General features: G+C 42.7%; 1 protein-coding gene across 1 annotated transcript in view; it reads left to right on the forward strand.

The window, feature by feature from the left end:
* The window catches only part of ADGRV1 (adhesion G protein-coupled receptor V1), a 470,004-nt gene that overhangs the window by 114,116 nt on the left and 333,403 nt on the right, over positions 1 to 22,485 (forward strand). The window contains exons 54-67 of the mRNA XM_038765531.1: positions 181 to 436; positions 2,275 to 2,477; positions 3,641 to 3,817; positions 6,359 to 6,541; positions 6,726 to 6,905; positions 10,634 to 10,798; positions 12,675 to 12,789; positions 14,153 to 14,276; positions 15,024 to 15,162; positions 15,398 to 15,583; positions 16,071 to 16,303; positions 18,170 to 18,318; positions 20,337 to 20,538; positions 21,753 to 21,972. Coding sequence (XP_038621459.1) covers positions 181 to 436; positions 2,275 to 2,477; positions 3,641 to 3,817; positions 6,359 to 6,541; positions 6,726 to 6,905; positions 10,634 to 10,798; positions 12,675 to 12,789; positions 14,153 to 14,276; positions 15,024 to 15,162; positions 15,398 to 15,583; positions 16,071 to 16,303; positions 18,170 to 18,318; positions 20,337 to 20,538; positions 21,753 to 21,972 — 2,532 coding nt within the window. The remainder of the gene's footprint in view (positions 1 to 180; positions 437 to 2,274; positions 2,478 to 3,640; positions 3,818 to 6,358; positions 6,542 to 6,725; positions 6,906 to 10,633; positions 10,799 to 12,674; positions 12,790 to 14,152; positions 14,277 to 15,023; positions 15,163 to 15,397; positions 15,584 to 16,070; positions 16,304 to 18,169; positions 18,319 to 20,336; positions 20,539 to 21,752; positions 21,973 to 22,485) is intronic.

Here is a 22,485-nt window from a genome sequence, read left to right on the forward strand (position 1 = left end):
TGGAATTTAATTTCTACTGGCAGTGTTATTTTTTTATTATCACAGTGAGCAGAGCCTTGGAAATGTGGCCAAGAAATACATTCCAGAACGACCTTTATCATTTAAAACAAAACAAACATAACCACTGCATGATCAATGCCGAAAATACAATTTAGGCCTCTTTTCCCTCAAAATTCTTAGATTATGTTTTCCGAAGGCCAGTCTCTGGCCACGATCACCCTGACCATCCTCGCCGACGACATCCCAGAATTTTCAGGGGCAGCTACCGTCACTCTCGTCCAAGTTACCACAGTGGGTATTAAGGACCCTTCAAGAGGTGCTACCATTGATCCGAGACGGAAGAGGGCTGTGATCACCGTTCTGCCAAGTGGCTCGCCTCATGGCGTCATTGGCTGGCACCCTGAATCTCTCTTTGTAAGAGTAGCAGAGCCTGAAGGTAAGCTGTAGAAAATGCCAGTGCTGACAAAAGTCCACTCCCTAAACTCAAAGAACTTCACAAAAGCAACGAAGTTGTGCAATTTCAGTATGTATTTCCCAGTTTGGTAGAATACAGGAACTCACGTTGACTCTTTAATACAAAATGTAACCTTCCCATTGTTTTGCAGTCTTGAATTACATTTTAGTCATACTGGGGAAGAGAGAGAGGATTGAGCTACAGTGACCCAGTCTCAAAAGAATCCTGAAGACAAACCATTATAGCAGATATATCTTTTCTTATTTCTTCTCCTTCTTGTCTCCTCTATTTTTTTCCCCCTTTCTTTTATTTCCTTTTATTCCTTTTTTATGGACAAATGCCCACCCCCACCCTGGCCTCTATCTCTAATACTACATATACTGGTGATATTCAAGGGCTCTGAATGGTTCTGGCTTTTTCTAAAGTAGCATTAATCTGATGGTGATTTATCAGTTTCTGGTCTGGGGCACCTCACTTGGTCAGACTACCTTGGGACTGAGCTATTTTCTAGGGCAATAACTATGTTAACCTGGTTATAGAATGGTCATTTGATGACGATATAGGTGAAAGACCTATGAGCCGATTAGATGAAAGGGGCTCTAAAATCCAAGGTACTGCGATAACTCTGTCATCAAAGTTTCTTGCAATACTTTCCCATAGTATTAGTTTCAAATGTATAATTTGATACGTTTCCACTTACAAACTCACAATGGAGATTTTGAGACACAGTAACTCTCGCAAAATTGTTGCGCTGTTGAGGGCGGCGGGGCAGCTTTTCATTTGGTGTGGCGGCACATACTTGGAGTGGGAACATTGTACGGGGGCGTTTTGGAGAAGAAAGGGAAAAGAAATAGAGGGGAGATTGTGAAAAGGCAACAAAGATAGGTGGTGCTAACAATCATGTCTCTTCTATTCATTCATTCAATCGTATTTATTGAGCGCTTACTGTGTGCAGAGCACTGTACTATTGTGTTCTCCAACAGTGCTACAATAATAGCAATAATAATAATAAAGAGCAAATATGATGACTGTTAAGGGCTTACTATGTGCCAAGACTGAACTAAGAGCAGGGGTAGAGAGAAGATAATCAGATTGGGTTCAGTCCCTGTCCCACACAAGGTTCACATTCCAAGGTGAAGCAGTGTGTCCTGGTGGACACCCGGCCGTGGCATTGGCAAAGATTAACCAGGAAGGGCCTCTGCGGAGGCTGTTTAAGGTGGATAGTCTCGAGACCCCCTTCAAGGTTCTGCCGCCAGCCTCCTGCTATCCCCAGCAGGAAGTGGGAGTGATTCCAGAACTGGTCCAGCTGGGACCGTCTGAGTCAGAGATGCTACTGCTGCTGGTCAGATAATGGTGGTTGCGGGTGGGCAGTGATGCGGTGGGGCGGGAGACTCTTCTGCCCAAAGTCTATTGCTACAGAGACTAGCCTCTTTTCTCAAGGAGTTTTAATAAAAATACATTTTGTAGGCACACATTTGACTTCACACATCTTCCCAACTTGTACATCTGACCATTGTTGATATTTGTTTAAATTGATTTAACTGCATGCACTGCACGGCATCCCCTGGAAAACCAGAAAGAGTAAACCAAATATCATTAGCATCTCACTCTGGTACATCTTGAGGAATTCCAGTTTGGAATGAATGATCTATGCAAGTGCTTAAATTTTCACTCTAGAAAGATTCTCTAAGCCAACATTGAGAAGTACCTGTGCTGTTTCTGAGTTTGAGAAGCTCTTTAAGACATCGCAGGTTTTAGTTTAATTGTTAGGATGGATGTACCATATATAAGCTCACTCATTCAGATGCTTTGTCTCTCAGGAAATGCCACCGTGGTTAATTTAAAAATTGTTCGAGAACAAGGATTTGCTGGAGACATTGCGATCCAGTTGGCTTCGCAACCCAATTTTTCACTGCATCCCGCTAATCGAGCCATTGAACATCAAGATTACCTGGTCCACGAGAAATTACTAATCATGGCAGAAAATGCAAATGTGACTCATGTGAAAGTAATCATCATGCCGGTGAGTAATCGAAGGGAGACATTTTCCAGAAAGGGCAGATGAAGGGAAAGCAGGTTTTTTGTATTTTGGGGGTGGGGGTGTTGACTAGAGATGAATCAATTTTTCCAAAGGAATTGGATCTTGTAGCTGTAACTTTAATAACTGGACTTTAATAACTTGCTTCTAATTTTGAATATTTTGAACCTATGATTTGACTAGCTTTGGATCCCTTGGCTAACTGCAGATTTTACTCAGTGTGCTTTCAAAGGTTTGTCCCTAGATTTCTTTCAATGTATTTTCTTCTTGAGTCTGGGAAGGTCCTCAGACCATGATCACCTGGTTACCTTGGGTAAAATGTGGTCCTTCTGTCTCCTTCTGGATTCTCCATCTTGCCCACATTTCTCTTAAGGCCTGCTTCTCATCCCCACTAATATCAGGGTCAGTCTGGCCAGTGGCCCAGTTTTTTCATAAGATGTGTGGGTGACAATACTCTAAGTAGCCGATTGGGAGTTTGGCTAGCTTGCTATGGAGGGCACCACATGAGCATATTGGCCAGTGTGTCCCCCCTACTTCCAGCCCCATCTTTGGCAAGCAGGGTGATGGTAAAGTTTCACTCTCACTATTATTACTTTTTTATGGTATTTGTTAATAGCTTAATATGTGCCAGGCACTGTACTAAATTCTGGGGTGGATACAAACTAATCAGGTTGGACACAGTCCATGCCCCACATGGGGCTTGCAGCCTTAATCTCCATTTTACAGATGAGGGAACTGAGTCATAGAGAAGTTAAGTGCTTTGCCCAAGGGCAGTCTCATTTTCCTCAGCCTATATTTTAGCAGTTTCTTTGTCATTGAAAATTAAGGAGTGATTCACTAAGCATGCTTTTCTTCTAGGAGAGTTGACAAAAAGCAAGGTGTGTACAATAGAATATGATACAATTCTGTGTGAGGTTCTGGTGCCAGTGTAATTTAGACTATTACCGGTACAGTGAGAGAGTGATGTCATGAAAGCTGTACAGTTTCCACTTCTCATTCATAGATAATGGGATTTTAAAGGAGGAAATTGGCTTCTTTCACTTACATTCCAGTTACCCCTAAGATGGCAAAACATGATGTGTGACAGAGAATGAAGAGATACTCATATTTTTCCATTCAAGTACTCAAATAAGTTAAATGTTTTTCAGGATGATATTCCAGAATTAGAGGAAGGATTTGTTATTAATATTACTGATGTGCAACTAGTAGAGTCTTCTCCATCTGGAGAACACCCACGAGTGAAGAGGCCTGGGCTAGAAATAGCTGAAGTAGTGATCAGTGAAAATGATGATCCTGGAGGTGTATTTCATTTCAGCATCGCTAGGGTAAGACTTTAAGGCAAAAAAAGGGTCTTTCTAATGAATGTAGGAGGGTGTATATGTCTGGTTTTGTCTTATTTCTTCAATAAAATAATTTGTATTTAATAATAATAATAATGATGGCATTTGTTAAGTGCTTACTATGAGCAAAGCACTGTTCTAAGCGCTGGGGGGATACAAGGTGATTAGGTTGTCCCACGTGGGGCTCACAATCTTAATCCCCATTTTACAGATGAGGGAACTGAGGCACAGAGAATCAATCAATCAATCGTATTTATGGAGCGCTTACTGTGTGCAGAGCACTGTACTAAGCGCTTGGGAAGTACAAGGTTGGCAACATATAGAGAAGTGAAGTGACTTGCCCGAAGTCACACAGCTGACAATTGGCAGAGCTGGGATTTGAACCCATGACCTCTGACTCCAAAGCCCGGGCTCTTTCCACTGAGCCACGCTGCTTCTCTTATGAAAATGTGTACCATCAAAAGTGATGTATCCTGAATTGGTTAATCCTCAATATTCTTAGCCCAGGGTACAACTGGGTGAGTGTCCTGCATTCAGGTTTAGTGTGGGCTTTTAAGCATCTGGAGCAATGGACATTTTAGTCAACTTATTTATTGAAGACCGTTAATAACAAAAAGAATCAACCAAGCTGGTATTTATTGAGCACTTACTGTGTGTGGAGCACTATACTAAGCACTTGGGAAAGTATAATACAGAGTTGGTAAACACATTTCCTGCCTACAAGGAGCCCATGGTCTAGAGGGGGGCGAAGACATTACTGTCTGTAAATCATTTATAGAGATGCAAGTGCTGTGATGCTGAGGGAGTGCCGAATACCAAATACCTAAAAGGCACAACAGTAATGATGGTGCTAAGAACTGGGGAAGATGCAAGATCATCAGATGGGAACAATCACAGCCCACCATGGCGCTCACATTTAAGAGGAAGGGAGGACTGACATTTTGTCCCTATTGCCACATAAGGAAGCCGAAGCACCTAGAAAGTCCAAGATCATTCATTCATTCATTCAGTTGTATTTATTGAGCACTTACTATGTGCAGATCACTGTACTAAGCACTTGGGAAGTACAAGTTGGCAACATATAGAGATGGTGCCTACCCAACAATGGGCTCACAATCTAGAAGGTACGGGCTCACAGTCTAGAAGGGCAACCTATTGCTCTGACTAAGTCTGGGGTCTGGGGCCTTGGACCTTATGTTCAGAGGGTCAAACAAAAGGGAACCTTTGAGCAGTTGGAGGGAAAAGATCCAATTAAACACACAGCAATGTATCTTCAATGTGGAAGAGTATTTTTAAAACTGTCATAATACTATCAAATTAAAAGGACAGAGAAAAGGAGGAGAAGAGGAAATGAAGGGGAAGAAAGAGGAGGAAAGGAAAAAAGGGGAGTGGACCTAGAGGGAATAAGCCTCATTCATTCATTGTCATATTTATTGTGCGCTTAATGCGTGCAAAGCACTGTTCTAAGCACTTGGAAGAGCACAATATAACTACAGACACATTCCCTGCCTCCTGGTTGTTTTGGAAGTGAGGATGAGTGCAGAAGTTACAAACCCGTGTGTTTGCACCTTAAACAGACTTACTAAAAGCTTTGTTGTTTAGGTGTAACCTTCACATTCCTAATCAAAACTTTGCTGCTCTGTCCTCCAGATATTTAGCTGGAGGGGAAAGGCCTGTTCAGAGCAAGGTCCCCAGACTGCCTAGGTGATAGGGGAGGGGACCTGGGACTTGGTTTCAGGAGAGAAGTGGGATAGCTTAGTGAAAAGAGCACAGGCCTGGGAGTTAAAGGACCTGGGGAATCCAAATCCCATCCAGCCACTTGCCTGCTGAGTGTCCTTGGACAAATCACTTAACTTATCTGTGCTTCAATTTCCTCATCTGTAAAATGGGGATTCAGTTCCTCTTTTATTTAGACTGAGAGTTCCATGTGGAACAGGGAATATGTCTTATAGTAGCTGGAACATAGCACTTGACTATTAAGTGACTATTAGTGACTATTAAGTCATAATATAATATAATAATAATATATTATGGTAATATAATAATTATTAAGTAGGGGAGGGAAATAACTTGCAGGTAATAAGCAGATCTAAATCACTGCCCTTATACATGGGCACAGGAAGGAGGCAACTGCAATGAATTGAATACCCCCTGCCACCCCCCATCCTTTAAGTGGGTATCGCTGGGGAAGGGTGGTTGTGGCTTTTTATGTACAAAAGCCATATTTGGTTCCAAGAGTCTGGAGTCTTTACGCTTCCCCTCTGGTTTTTAAACTTCCCCTCTGGTCTGTTAATTCCTTGTGGGCAGGGATCATGACCACGTACTCTAGGGTATTATACTTTCCCAAGCTCTTAGTACAGTATCCCGGAGCTAGGTTACGGCTGAAAATATTGAACACCAAATGAAGGCCATAAAATAAGAAACTTGGGGAAAAAAAAATGAACCACAGCGAAACACGTCGAATGCTTGAGAGTTTGAAAGGGATTTGTCTTGATCTTTAGCCTCTCTTCTCCACTCTGCTTGCAGGATCTAAATGGAGCCGTTGCTGGCTTTGAGGTCCCTCCACCACTGAACCTATTAAGGCTGCCAGTGGTTCGGGGGGCCGGAGCGTTCGGTATCGTGACGGTCTTCTGGGAAGCGACACCCGCTAGTGCAGGCCTGGAAGACTTCACACCATCTCATGGGACCCTCATCTTTGAGGATGGACAAGTATGCTGTCGATTGAAACATGGGAAATTTGGGGTGGTTAAGTCAATAAGTTGCATTAGCTTATGCCCGTGGTTCAGGAAGCTCTTAAGAGCTAAGGTATGTGTAAGCTTACTGGAACTTGGTGAAAAGCATATGGCAGTTTGAGCTTACTGTTGTGTGTCTCTTTATGTTTTAATTGATGTAGGCCACTGCAATGATAGAAATCACAATAATCGATGATGAAGAGGTTGAATTTTTGGAGATGTTTAACGTTACCTTATTGGGAGTGACTGGAGGTGCTCGGCTTGGGGATGACATTGTGGTGACTGTGATTATCCCATCTAATGACTCCCCAGGTGGAGTATTTGGATTTAGAGAACAGACCGTAAGTTTGCTGTTATTGGGAACTTTCTCCTCAAGTAATAATAATAATAGTAATAATAATAATAATAATAATAATGACCGTATTTAAGCACTTACTATATGCCAGGCGCTGTACTAAGTGCTGGGGTGGATAGAAGCAAATCGGGTTGGACGTGGCACTCACAGCCTCAATCCCTGTCCCACGTGGTGCTCACATCCTCAATCCCCATTTTCCAGACTAGGTCACTGAGGCACGGAGAGGTAAAGTGACTTGCCCAAGGTCACACAGCAGACAAGTGGTGAAGTCAGGATTAGAACCCATGACCTTCTAACTCCCAAGCCCGTGCTCTATCCACCACACCATGCTGCTTCTCAAGTGACCTTTTCAGTTTCAGTTCTCTTTGGCAGTCTAATGGTGTTTTTCCACTCTGTTACTTCCTTTCCTTCCTCCTTTCCATCTACGTTATATACTTAGAGCTTACTGTGCGCCAGGTATAGTCCCAAGTGCTGTGGTAGATACAAGATAATCAGTTCCTGTCCCACATGGGGCTCATAGTCGTAATCCCCAGTTTTTACAGATGAGGTAACTGAGGTACAGAGAAGTAAAATGACTTGCCCCAGGTCACACAGCAGACTAGCAGCAGAGTCAGGATTAGAATCCAAGTCTTTCTGACTCCCGGGCCCACGGTCTATTCACTAGGCCACAGTGCTTTCTTTGACACCTTCATTTCTTTTCTTTCTAAATGCCTTCCCATTAACTTCCCCTGACATTAAGGGAGGCAGGGTAGTTTCAAACTCTGCTATACCACTATCAATAGCTTCCCTCCCTGAATCCCCTAGTTCCAGCCTCCAGAACCTGTATTACGGACCCTCTCCCTCTCTTCCTTCCTCCCTTTTTCCCTTCCTCCCTCCCCTCCCTTCCTCCCTCCCTCCCCCTACTCTCAACAGTTTTGGTGTCTTTTGTGGGGAAAGAAAAATCACACCACTCACCCCTTCAACACTCTACTTTTGCTTCCTAAATTTTCTCCTGTTTCCCAGCTATCTCCCAAGAGGAGCTTTCCCTCCTGCATTATCAATATCCCACCCCTCTCTGTGCCTCTGACCCTGTCTGGCTTATCAGAGAGCATCCCCTTGGCCAGTTGGCCAGGCATCCCTGAATCAGTGCCAAGCAAAAGCCAGGGCCCCAGTCAATTCCAGCAGATAGACACACATATGTGTGCACACACACATGCACATGCACACAGAGTCTGCCCATTGTCATGTTGGTATGCTCAGTGTCCAGGCAGACCCCCTTTGACCCAGGGAGGTGCCCTGCTGGCTGACTAGGTCCATATTCAGGATCTGGCATTGGCACCCAGGGCTGGCATCCCGGGCCTCGCTTCTGAAAGATTGGGTCTTGCTGGGAAATCCTCTCCCTGGAATGCTCTCTGTTGACGCCCCACACCCGTTGGATCTTGCTTCTCTTGGCCTTAGTCACTCTTCCGTACCATGGCTTCAGGTACTCTGTTTCCCAAAGTGTTGACAGTAGGTGGGCTGGGCACATTGTGTTGAGACATTCCTTGACATCCATGGGCTTGGTTTGTGGGTAGGCTCCCCGAAACCCACATCTGCACCCACAGGAATTAATGCATTGGCCCTCCATAGTGGGTACGCAATCAGTGCTGTTACTACTGCCACCACCTAGTCTTTGGCCATGAACAGGTGTTGAAGCAGAGAGATCGGCTCTTCGATCCAGAGGACCCGGAGGCCCAATGCCCAGGAATCAGCTCAGTGCTACTTTTAGGGCCCTCTCTTCACCCAAGCCCCCAGAACTAGACTGTAAGCTTATTGTGGGCGGGGTATGTGTCTATCAACTCTGTTCAATTGTAATCTCTCAGATACTTAGTATAGTACTCTGCACATAGTAAGCACTCAATAAATACCATTTTGATTGTGCTTGGGAGAGTATAATAGAACAGACTTGGTAGACATGCTCCCTGCCTACAATGAGCTTACAGTCTAAAGGGGACCGGTGGCAGTCCAAGTTTTTCTCAAGTTGCCTTTCATGGTTGCCCTGAGGGTTTTTTGTGTGAGTAAACAGGGTCACTCTGGGTCAGACCAATGACCCCTCCAACCCAGGGTTCTCTCTCAAAGTGGCAACAGGATGCTTGGAGAAACAGAGCTAAATGCCCTCCTGGATTTCCATTTTCGTAAATAGGCATGGACCACCTCTGTGTAAAATGTCAGCTTTCCTCCTCTACCTATTCATTTTTCCCCGGTAACCCCTATTATGGGCTGCTGGTCTGAGATCCAAATCTCTCTAGAAGCGGTTGATGGATTTTGCTGCCCAGCTTCTTGGGCCAGTTTCATAAGGTTCCACCCACTTGCTGAAGAATTGTTAACTTTTGTTTTTAACCTTTCGCCCTCCAGCTTTAGTGGGTGTCCCCTTGTCCTGCTGCCATGGGGTTTGGTGAACAACAATTCTGGGTTTGTCCTGTCCACATCCATCGTGATTTTAGGCTTTCATCTGTGCCCCTCTCATGGGGGCAGGAAAGGGTGGGTGACCCTCTTCCCTATTTGAAAGATCCAGAGAATGAAGTCCAGAGAGAAGCAGTGTGGCTTGGCCAAGAGAGCATGGGCCTTGGAGTCGGAAGGATCTGGGTTCTAATCTCAACTCTGCCAATTGCTTGCTCTGTGACCTTGGGCAAGTCACTTAATGTTTCTGTGCCTCAGTTTTCTCAATTGTAAAATAATAATAATAATGTTGGTATTTGTTCAGCGCTTACTATGTGCAGAGCACTGTTCTAAGCGTGGAGTAGATACAAGGTGATCAGGTTGTCCCACGTGGGGCTCACAGTCTTCATCCCCATTTTACAGATGAGGGAACTGAGGCCCAGAGAAGTGAAGTGACTTGCCCAAAGTCACACAGCTGACAAGTGGCGGAGCCGGGATTTGAACCCACGACCTCTTGACTCCAAAGCCCGGGCTCTTTCCACTGAGCCACGCTGCTTCTCTGGAGATTAAATACCTGTCCTCCCTCCTACTTAATCTGTGAATCCCATGTGGGACAGGGACTGTGTCTGATCCAATTAACATGTACCTACCCCAGCGCTTAGAATGGTGTTGGGCATGTAGGAAGAACTTAACAAATACCATAAAAGAAAAAATAGCCAGGTTTTTCCCTCACAGACTGCTGGCTGATGTTGCATTGGTGAGAAACATACCTGTAGCCAGTGGGCCAGGCCGGGAAGCAAGATCAGCTCTTTTGTGTGGGATCTCACAGTCAGTCTAATGTACGGAAGTTGAATTGTGATGAAGAGCTCCACAGGCTCAGTGGGAATTTTTTGTTTTATCCCAAATATTGAGTCCAGATAAAACACTTGGTCAACCATAAAGCCTGCTGCAGTGCAGTGAAACAGCCCTGAGGGAAAATGACAAATATTATTCAAACATTCTGATATAGAATTAGTTTAAAATGGCATATCTTCCAAAAGAACACATGCTGTTGATATTAGGGCTCAGGGAATGTGTCTGTTTATTGTTATGTTGTACTCTCCCAAGCGCTTAGTACAGTGCTCTGCACACAGTAAACACTCAAATGTGATTGACTGTCAATAACTGCTATCTTAGCCCCTTAGGCAATAAAAATCTAAATCGTCCCCTAAATTTGAGCACATCCATAGTTAGGGAATGCAAAGGTCATTGTAATTATCAAGGAAAACATTTTGCTTCTGTGTCTTGTTTCTCTCACTGCCTATTCTCCTGCTCTAGGTAACGGTCCACGAGGCCCAGTTCCCGGGTGACCCAGCTGCACTTGTGACATTAACAGTCGTTCGGAGCCCTGGAGGAACTGGCGTAGTCCAGCTCGAATGGACTCTGGACGAGGGTGCCAAAGATGACCTCAGTCCTCTGACTGGAACCCTTCACTTTGATGAGGTACAGGCAGAAGGAATCAGGCCTTCCCCTCGTTAATTTTGTGATGTTTCTTTTTCTTCAGAAGCAGTGACCAGAATAGGAAGTAGCATGCCAGGATTCTATAGGACACAGTCTTGACAGTCAAAGAGGCAAAATTAATAATAACGATGTTGATAGATGCAAGATAAGGTCAGTCATACTTCCTGTTCCACGTGGGGTTCAGACCAAAAGGGAGGGAGAACAGGTATTTAATCCCCCTTTTTACAGATGAGAAAACTTAGGCACAGAGAATGTAAATGATTTCCCGCAGTCACACCATAGGTGAGTGAGGAAGTCAGGACCAGAACCCAGATCTCTTGATTTCCAAACACATACTCTTTCTACTAGGCTACACTACCTACCTATAATATCACATCAAGATGAAATTAGAAAGCATACGGTCTGGAGCACAGTTCACAGTCAGCTTTGAAACACCGCTCACTACATCATACCATCACTGGGCAGAACGTATGAGAAGGATGGATGTCTCAAACAGATAGGTTATAGTGAACCAAAATCAGGAGGTCATGAACAGAACATGAATGAAATGTTTTAAAGCCCCAAAAGTGAAATCTCGCATGGTGTGGCAGAGCTGTGGGCAGTAAGAGACAGTTGGCAGCAATAGGGAATGACATCTCCTTCTAGACTGTAAACTCGTGGTGGGCAGGGAATGTGGCTGTTTACTGTTATATTGTACTCTCCCAAGTGCTTAGTACAGTGCTCTGCACACAGTAAGCACTCAATAAATACGATTGACTGACTGAAGAACTTGTGTTTAAAGAAGGCTACCATACCCAAAGATTGAAAACGAGAATTGTGCCAGGCTATACCATGTACCATTGTACCAAAAATAGTGTCTGGCACAGGCAACAGTGCATGTTGGGGAAATGTTTTCACACACATTTACGCTCGATATAGAGCCAATAGTTGATCATGCGTGAAGGTTCATCCTGGTAGACTGTAACCATCAGTAGCTTCATCTTCAAACCCAAGGGCTATCTCCCTGCGTATGTTTAATGACCGAGACCAAGCAGTTGATGGCATTTGAGCACTTACTGTGTGTAGAGCACTGCACTGAGCACTTGGGAAAGTACAATATAACAGAGTTGGCAGACACAATCCCTGCCCACAAGGGGCTTTACAATCTACAAGATGTAGAGGGCTATTTTTTAAAAAAAATGCCTTTAGAGGAAGTTTCAGAAGCAATGCTATTAGCAGATAAGGCTGTAGGATTACTGTTGGATTCTATTACTTTTTTGCCAGATTATCCCATAGATTTTATAGTTTAAGTGGTGCTCTACACATAGTAAGCGCTTAATAAATACCATTAATTGATCAATTTTTAAATGTGTGAAGCCAGTCACTGCTCATTCCTTAAGATTTTGCCATGGAACGAATTTAACTTCCTTCTGTTTATTGAAGCTGTTAGCTCCCAGGGCAGGAATCATATTTTACTAATTGCAGTGTGTTCTTCCAAGTGCTTAGTACAGTGCTCAGCACAGAGAAGCACTCAAGAAACTTGATTGATTGACTGATTAATGACTCAGTAGCCAAAAAAATGGGTTCATTCATTCAATCGTATTTATTGAGCGCCTACTGTGTGCAGAGCACTGTACTAAGCACTTGGGAAGTATAAGTTGGCAACATATAGAGATGGTCCCTATCCAGCAATGGGCTCACCATCTAGAAGGGGGAGACAGGCAACAAAACATGTAGACAAGTGTCAAAATCCCTTAATATACATAATAGATAAATTAGATGAGTGAATATCAATAAATATCAATAGTATCAATAATTGATACTTCTTAGACTGGAAAACCCTTTTTCCATTACAATTATTTTTCTGATTTCTCTGCAGACTGAATACCAGAAGACCATTGTACTCTATGCCCTTGCGGATGCTGTGGTGGAGAGGGATGAGAGCTTCATCATTCAGTTAACATCTCTCGAGGCTGAAATATCTCCAGTATATGGTAAAAACAAAAGCCAAAGCAACATACTTTGACATTAAACTCTAGACCAATGGATATATAAAAGGTTATATGTCTGTCTCCCCCCGTCTAGGCTGTGAGCCTGTTGTGGGCAGGGATTGTCTCCCTTTGTTGCTGAATTGGACTTTCTAAGTGCTTAGTACAGTGCTCTGCACACAGGGCTCAATAAATACGATTGAATAAATGAATGAATGAATAGTTAGTTGAGGAGTTAGCAAGTAAGATGGAAGAGAGTCTTATTCTTTAAAGTATTAAAAAAAAGTGTTAGCATTTCTTGTTTGGCTGAACTAAAAGCTGTATTTTAGCTTCTTTTACCATATTGAGCTTTATTGTTCCAGTGCCTGCCTCCTTCCACAGTAAATCAAGCACTTTTTGGAGAGCTGCAGCAGTTATTTCAGACCCTTTTTTGTACTACTACTACTACTACTACAAATAATAATAATGATGGTATTTTGTTAAGTGCTTACTATGTTACAAGCACTGTTCTAAAGGCTGGGGTAGTTACAAGATAATCAGGCTGTCCCACGCGGGGTTCACAGTCTTAATCTCCATTTTACAGATGAGGGAACTGAGGCACAGAGAAGTTAAGTGGCTTGCCTAAGGTCACACAACTGACAAATGGCGGAGCCGGGATTAGAACCCACATCCTCTGACTCCCAAACCCGGGCTCTTGCCACTAAGCCAGGCTGCTTCTGTAGGTGACTCACACAGAAATTTACCGTGAAGCATCTTGCCATCCGAAAGAGTTACTGGAGCTACCAAGAAACAGTAATAATTTAGGATCTGGGAAGCACTTGTTCTTCCATAGAATTATCCTGTGGTGTAGAGAAGTCATGCCATAAAATATGTGTTAAGGCAATAATAATAATAATAACAATAGTAATAATAATTCTGTTCAAGTACTAAGCACTGGGGTAGATCTAAGCTAGCCAGGTTGGACATGTGGTTTGGGTTAGGGCCTAGATTTCTGGAGCGTGGAAGGCTATTCCTGTTCCCTGAGAGGGACCACCAGGGTTGGAGATAAAACTGAGCACTGAAACATCCTGAAGGTCAGTTTCAGATTTTGCATCATGGGTTCTGAAATGGGATTCATAGTTCGTGGTTCTAAAAGCACTGGTCCTGACTGTTTGATTGAAATGTAGGGCAGCACTGAATGTTTGGTTTATTCCAGGCAGATTTGTGTTCAAAAAGTGAATTTCCAGAGAAAAAGTCCCTGAAAAAGCATTATCCTGCAACTAGATATTCAAATTGTTTTTTAAAAACTTTTAAGTCTTCTTGCAGGACACCATTCAGTTCCTTTTGGCTCGTGCAGTAGTGCCGAGGTTCCTTTTGGTTTTGTTCCTAGGAAAAGCGACTGTTACCATCCTCGGGGAGAGAGGTGCAGCAGGAGAAGTTGGGATAGCACCATCATCCAGCCAGGTTCTCATCGGGGAGCCTTCAGCTAAATATAATGGAACTGCCCTAATCAGGTAAGCACTTCCCCGTCATCTTTGCTAACACGATGGCAGCCGCTGGATGGTAAACTCCTTGAGGGCGGCAATCATGTCCACCTACACTATTGTTATATTCTCCCAAGCACTTGATATTTTTCCCTGAACACAGTCCACCTACTCTATTTTATATTCTTCCAAGCATTTAGTGTGGTTCCCTGAACACAGTAAGAACTCAGTAAATACAGTGATTGTGTGATAGAAAATGAAGCAGCATGGCCTAGTGGATAGAACGTGGGCCTGGGAGACAGAAGGACCTGGCTTCTAAATCTGGCTCCACCACTTTTCATCTGTGTGACCTTGGGCATGTCACTTCACTTCTATGGGCCTCAGTTCCCTCAACTGTAAAATAGAGATTAAGTCTATGAGCCTTATGTGGGACAGGGACTGTGAACAACCTGATTAGCTTGTATCTACCCCAGCATTTAGTACAGTGCTTGGCTTATAGTAAGCGCTCAACAGATACCATAAAAAAACAGCGGGGAGGGTTTGTTTAGGCAAAAACCTAGAGATTCTGGCTACTAATTAATGTTTCTACTCTCAAATGCTGTACAAAATCATGAATGGAGGGCTCAGAAACTCTTAATTGTTCCCCAGATTTCCCAGCTAGGGAGCACTCATTGGAGCATGAAGGTGGCTGGCTCACAGTAAATAAAAGGAAATATTAAAAGCTTCAGAAAACCTCTTGGCAAGAATGCTGTTTTAACGTATACATTTTCCCTATAGTTTGGAGCGTGGGCTCAGGAGTGTTGGTGAAGTCACAGTGTATTGGAAAATAACACCCCCTCACGAGGCAGAATTTGCGGAGACGTCAGGAATGGTGATAATGCGAGATGGACAGGCTACAGCTACCATAATAATTCAGGTATTAAAATGCTTTCCTCGCCCGAGTTGAGTGATGTTGGTGATGTGCAATTTGGGCAGAGTTCTGTAAATTGTAATCCTGCTTGATTGCAAGCTCCTTGAAGGCAGGGGTTGTGTACGGTCGTTCTGCTGTACGCTCGTAAGCCCTTAGTACAGTCCACAGTAAGCACTCAGTAAATATTATTAATTAATTGATTCAGCTTCCTTTCTTTCCTGTGTTCTGCTGTTTTCTGTAGGCCTTGGATGATGACTTACCTGAGGAAAGGCACTTGTACCAATTTCAGCTCACTGGGATCAGTGAGGGAGGAGTCCTGAATGAATCTAGCAAAACAGCCTGGATCACAATGGCTGCTAGCGATTTCCCCTATGGCTGGTTTGGCTTTTCACACGAACTGCTCCAGACCTCAGAAGTAGAACAGATGGTAGAGTATTAACTAGTTACCTTGGTGGATGAAGACAATATAAGAAACAGTTTGGAAAATAAATTGCTATTTTTTCCTACTGAATGCATTCTAGCATATTTGCCCCAAGCTAGCTATGATGTGTAATTGGGTAAGGATTTTTTCAGAGTAGTACCTGCGGTGGGAACTTCCAAGTGCTTAGAACAATGCTTGGCACATAGTAAGTGCTTAATAAATACCAAAATAATAATAATAATAATAAATTAATAATAATAAAAACTGCATTTATGCTGAATTCTTCGGGAGGTATGTACGTTGGTGAGTTAAACCTTCCAAGATAGAGTGTATACATTTTACAGCTGCAGTATTTGGTTTCATCTTAAAAGTCACTTTTATTTCAGCCAATTGTTTTAATTTAGCTCAGGTAACTAATGACAACATTAGATTGAAAAATAGTCCTGCGGAGGAAACGTCAACAAAAAAGATCAGAGATATGTTTCTCCCTCAGGTTAACGTCACCGTAATCCGCTCTGGTGGACATTTTGGCCAAGTGAAACTCTGGTATCAAACCTCAAGTGGGACAGCCGAGGCAGGGTTGGATTTTACTCCTGCTTTTGGGGAACTTCTGTTTGAGCCAAAGGAGGAAACAAAAGTGATACACATTGAAATCCATGATGATGAGCTTCCCGAGGGCCCCGAAGAATTCTCTCTAGCAATTACGAAAGTGGAACTCCAGGGAAGGTGAGGGGATGTTGAGGTGTCCACAGAAATGGTGCAGAGAGTTGAATGTCTTCTGAGTTGTGACTTCTCTCACGCCCTCCTGGTTTGCAGTGAGGTCTCAGAGCCGTAGCATAAGTGCAGTGATTAGAATTTATGTTGATAACTGTTTTAGGGACAGCTGAAGTGCTCAGTGTTTTCTTTCTGCTCTGTACAAAAACTGACTATTGCCTCTGGTAAGAGTTACGCGAATAAGATGCCAGGAGGATCTGGCACAGAACTTGATCATAAATGTTCCAGGTGTTGTGCCCGTAGTAAGAGCAACTGGGGAGGCTGTGTTAGCCCAGACATCAGGTGAAATTTTCTGGGACGAAAGAGGACGAGTGTTTGACCAAGATAAAACAAGTTCACGGGTCAGTTGGGATCAGAATGGTTGCACAGGCATCATTCATTCATTCATTCATTCAATTGCATTTATTGAGTGCTTACTGTGTGCAGAGCACTGTACTAAGCACTTGGGAAGTACAAGTCGGCAACATATAGGGACAGTCCCTACCCAACAACGGGCTCACAGTCTAGAAGGGGGAGACAGACAACAAAACATTTACGAGAGCGTTCAGTAAATAGGACGATTTGACAGATTTATGAAAGCGTTCAGTAAATGGGCTGATTTTAAAAAGTTACGAAAGTGCTCAGTCGTTACGGTTTTAGGGATTTAAGAGCGCTCAGTAAATAGGACGATTTGACAGATTTCCGAAAGCGGTCAGTAAACAGGAGGATCTTACAGATTTAGGCGCGCTCAGTAAATAGCTGACTTTACAGATTTGCGAAAGCTCTTAGGAAACAGGTTGATTTTAAGGAGTTCAGTCATGACGATTTCTCAGCACTTACAACAATGCTCAGCACCTAGTAAGCGTTTAACAAATACCACCGTTGACAAATTGCTGAAAACGCTAAGTAAATAGGAGGATCTGACGGATTTACGAGCACTCAGTAAATAAGAGGATCTGACGGATTTAGGGACGCTCAGTAAATAGGAGGATCTGACGGATTTACGAGCGCTCAGTAAATGAGAGGTTCTGACGGATTTAGGGACGCTCAGTAAATAGGCTGATTTGATGGATTTCCGAGCACGCTCAGTAAATGGACTGATTTTAAGGAGTTATGACAGCACTCAGCAAGAGATCATGAGTTCTAATCTCGCTTCGGGGGGGGCGGAGAAGGGGAGGGAGGTTAAGGCATAAATATGATTGAGTGAATCTCAGTACAATATACAGTTTTTGGAAAAACAGGATAGTTTTTCTAGTGTGTGGTGGAAGTGCTATAACCAATGTGTTTATGATGTGAATAAGGAATAATCATCTTGAAATGAAATGACTTTGGGTCATTCCCTCAATAAGCAATGTTTTTAAAAGCCTGAAAATGAATATGTTGGGACTAAAAGCATGGAGTGTTAAGTAGATAACAAATTGCTAATCCAGGGATGATCATAATGAGTAACATTAATAATTTCAAAAAATAGAATTTGTTCATGAACTGGAGTATTGTGGCTTTTATTTGTAAATTCACAAGTTTTCAGAATTCCCTGTTTTTGTGGGGGTTTTTTTAACTCATTTTGCTGGCAGAGTAAATGGCAAATGTTCTCTTGTCCGGAAAGAATGAGTCTCTGTAACAGGAAAAATTGATTCAGCAGAAGCAGTGGTGCCAATATGAGACTGCAAAAAATTTTCTTTGAAATTTTCATCTCTGAATTACCTTTGAATCCAAAATAGTCATAAGAGTGGTTGAGAGGATTACAATGCCCAATAGATAGCAATGAATCAGATAATTCACCAACTCATTCTGAGATGTGTGTAATATTTTTATATTGTTTCTTTATGGCTTTGCCAGTGGGTACGATTTTGCTATGAGAGAAAATGGACTTCAAGTGGATCAACCTCCTGAGATTGGAAACATTTCCACCATTCGGATCATAATTATGAAAAATGACAATGCAGAGGGTGTCATTGAATTCGATCCAGAGTATTCCGCTATTGAAGGTAGGCGGCTCTACCAACTACTGAAATTTAACAGAGTCCATAGGAGTTGTTCAAGCTGCAAATGTAGATTACAATATTTTACTATTGAATTACTGTACTTCTAGCTTTTTGTTTTTTCTTTCGTTTGTAATGTATACATGACATTGCTTTTCTTTATTAAAATATCAAGTTGAACAATCAGTATAGTGGTAAGAGTACGCGTTTGGGAGTCAGAGGATGTGGGTTCTAGTCCTGGCTCCTCTTTGTCTGCTGTTTGACCTTGGGCAAGTCACTTAATTTCTCTGCGCCTCAGTTACCTCATTTGTAAAATGGGGATTAAGAATTGTGAGCCCCATGTGGGACAGCTGCTTACCTTTTTCTACTTCAGCACTTAATAAATACCACAATTATTATTATCATTATTATTATTATTATTACCATTGTTCAAGTGCTTTTGGGTAGGATAGACAATAGTTGATACTCTTTTCCTTCACTTGAATGATAGAAAGGTTTTGCATACTTAGTTTCTCTAAATCCTGGTTTCCTGTATTGAAAGAAGAAATGGGCCTGAGTTTTTTGGATTAGTGGGTGCAAATATAGTGGGGGGGGAAACCAAAAATTGTCAATGATCTTGATGAAGGAATTGAGTATGCTAATAAAATTGTCTCTTTGGTACCGTTTAATCTCTTTTGGGCAACCTGAAGGCCAATACTAATAGTCTTACATTGCTGTTAACATCTCCCTTTTATACACAAGTTCCCTGTCCTACTTCTAGTTGGGTGTATTCGCATCACTGGCTCTTCCCTGCCCTTCCTCATTTCCATCATCTCCCACCTGTTCTCCCCCATCCACTCTTCCCCACCTATCTTCCTCCATACTTGCTCCCCAGTGTCTTATTCCCAACTACCCCATCAATGGGAAGCCCAACTACAGTAAGATCAGGACTGCCTCAGGGGACCATAAGGAGGAAAACGAATCTACATTAAATCTCCATCAACTCTCTGTTGGTTTCAGCAGGGATAGGACTAATGAAAGGAGAGGTCCTTTGTCCTTGGTTTCATTCACCCCTGTTTGGATTAGCCGGGACAACCGTCAAAGCTGGGTCCATTGCCTGGGCAAGTCAGACACCTTCTCCATGCCCAGATCTAGGAATCTATAATATTTATGATACCATATTGGTTCCCAAATTGAATATTGGCTATCACATGGGCTGAGAATGCGGTGGAGTTTAGTTTACATGGGCCTTTTCTGCTTGTGAATCAAATTAAATTTGGTAGAAGTTCCATATGTACAATCACCTGAGACCCTATAAAAATTACAAAGAATGGTTTTGTTTGATGGCAGAGGATATGGGCATGTCTGGGTCTCCTGAAAACTGCTGATCTCTGGGGTCTAAACACACCTATTGACACACTACATGTAGAAGAAATGAGACCTTTCAGGGTTTGCTGTGATCCTCCAGAATGGTGTAATTAAAGTCTCTTGTCATCACTATAGTGTTCATCAGCTCGTGGGCAATGGGACCGTAAATTCACTCGAATAAAAAATAAATGAGTTTTGCTTCGTCATTTGTGTTATTTTCAAATTAGGGATGAGTTCTTAGAGAAATTGAATATTTAAATTATATTCAAATCTTAAGCTTGTCTGTAGTTCCCAAGTGTTGCCAAACTTGGCATTTTACTTTAAGCATATGAAAAAGTTTCAAAGAAAGACATTTAAAGATCTTCCCCTACAACTCATCAGTCTCTTTCCAGACATGCTAATTCACATCCAAGTATTAATCACACCTCAGTGGGAAAGCAAACAAGTAGAATCAAAATCAAAACGTATGTATACAGACTTGATCCCTACAAAGAAATATATTAGATAATGCAGACCAAAAGATCCCCCATGAAGGCAGAGAGGCCCTTGGAGTTAAAGTGTTTGCACATCAACAAGCTTGGCTCTTATTTCCATCTAGAAGAAGAAATCTAGGATACATGTTGATTGTTTCTTTTTATTTGGCTTCCTCATTGGGAAACTTGGAATATTTGTTCCAGTGGAAGAAGATATTGGAAAGATCATGATTCCAGTGATGAGACTACATGGAACTTATGGCAACGTTTCAGTGGAGTTTATCTCCCGAAGTATATCTGCCCTTCCAGAGGGAGTGGATTACAGTGTCGAAGGCCATTCAGTCATCTTTCTCCATGGACAGAACCAGAGTTTTATCGTTGTCACCATCGTCGATGACAGTGAAAGGTAATTTGAGTGGACAATACCTTGTTGGTAACCGTAAGTGCATTCAAATGTATATTAGAAAATTATATTAACATTTTAGGTGCTATCTCTCAGATGTTGAGCATTGTAGACTATAACTGCCCTTTGGAACAAAATAGAGATTCTTATTGAGCGAAAAAGACCCAATTGAAGCTGTGTTGTTAGTATTATTGTCATTATTATTATTATTATTGCTATTACTACTACTAACAGTATTCGTTAAGCACATACTATGTGCCAAGCAGCGTAAGAAGCATGGCTTAGTGCGGAAAGAGCATGGGCCTGGGAGTGAGAGACCTGTGTTCTAATCTCAGCTCCATCACTTTGTCTGCTGTGTGACCTTTGTAAAATAGGGATTCATTCATTCATTCAGTCGTATTTATTGAGCCTTACTGTGTGCAGAGCACTGTACTAAGCACTTGGGAAGTACAAGTAGGCAGCATACAGAGATGGTCCCTATGAAACAACGGGCTCACAGTCTAGACGGGGGAGACAGACAACAAAACAAAATTTAAGATTAAGTTTTAAGATATTAAGGGATTAAGACTGTGAGTCCCTTGTGGAACAGGGACTATGTCCAACCTGATTATCTGATATCTACCCCAGCACTTAATATAGTGCCTGGCACATAGTAATGCTTAACAAATACCATTAAAAAAAATTAAAAATAAAAAAACACTATAATAGTCGCTGGGTTAGATATAAAATAATTCAGGTTGGGCACAGTATCTATCCCATATAGGGCTCATCAGGTGATCAGGGGCCAATCAATCAATGGTTTTTGCATGCTTACTGTGTCCAGAGCACTGTATTAAGCACTTTGGAGAGTGCAATGCATAATTCCCTGCCCAGCAGGAGCTTACGGTCTAGGAGACAAAAATACTCAGGTTTATCTTCTTCACTCTCTGAGCAATAGGATTAGAATGTCCCTCATTTAAGTGAAGTGAAATAACCCCTTCCAATTCACTGTCTTAATAAATCAATAATTAAAATATGGAGGAAGGAGCTGTGATGACTCTTCGAGGTCTCGGGGGATGATCATTCTTGCGTTCAACTGGGAACTCGGTCCTCATTGCTTGATGACTGTGGGACGCGTGATGAAATATGTATGGCCCAGTTGGAAAACGACTAGTTGTTTGGATTTTAGCAGCATTTTAATGTGTTTAGACTGACAGGATTGCTCCTTCTTGCTACAGCGAATTTGCCGAGCAGTTTGCAATCCAGCTGGTTGGAGCGTCTGGTGGAGCAGTGCTGGGGCACCATCTAGTGAGTCGCATCACCATTGCCGAGAGTGACTCGCCCTACGGGATTGTGCGGTTTCTCAACCAGAGCAAAATTACTCTCCCCAACCCCAACTCCACGCTACCTTTGCCTCTGGTGCTGGAGAGGACCGGAGGGCTCTTGGGAGAGATTCAGGTAGAGGTTTTCGTTTCTACTGATGTACCAGAGTTTTGGATAAAGTACGCGTGGGGTTCAGTTTGTGTCTTGGGAGGGAAATGAGAGTGTTTTGACTCGATGAGGTGCAAACACAATTTTTAATAACGATTTAGAAAGTTAATCAGGTTGGCAGCGGCGGACGAGGCACGGTGATTTTATAATAATAATAATGGTATTTGTTACTACGAGCCAAACGTGGAGTAGGTACTTCAGTTAGATCAGATACAGTCCCTGCCCACCATGGGACTCTTACAGTCCAAGGGGGAAGGGGCATTGGGGATTTAATCCCTATTTTACAGGTGAAGAAATTGTGGCACAGAGAAATGACTTGCCCAGGCTCACGCAGCAGGCAAGTGGCAGAGCCGAGATTAGAATCCGGGTCTCTTGACTTCCAGTTCTGTGTTCTTTCTTCTCTGCCCTGCTGTTTCTCAACTGGTTTAATTATCCCAGTAAAATGATATAGCAAGAAGAGTTGTTCCTCTGTTTCACAAC

The sequence above is a fragment of the Tachyglossus aculeatus genome, chromosome 23, assembly GCF_015852505.1.
Source record: "Tachyglossus aculeatus isolate mTacAcu1 chromosome 23, mTacAcu1.pri, whole genome shotgun sequence".
Taxonomy (NCBI): Eukaryota; Metazoa; Chordata; class Mammalia; order Monotremata; family Tachyglossidae; genus Tachyglossus; species Tachyglossus aculeatus.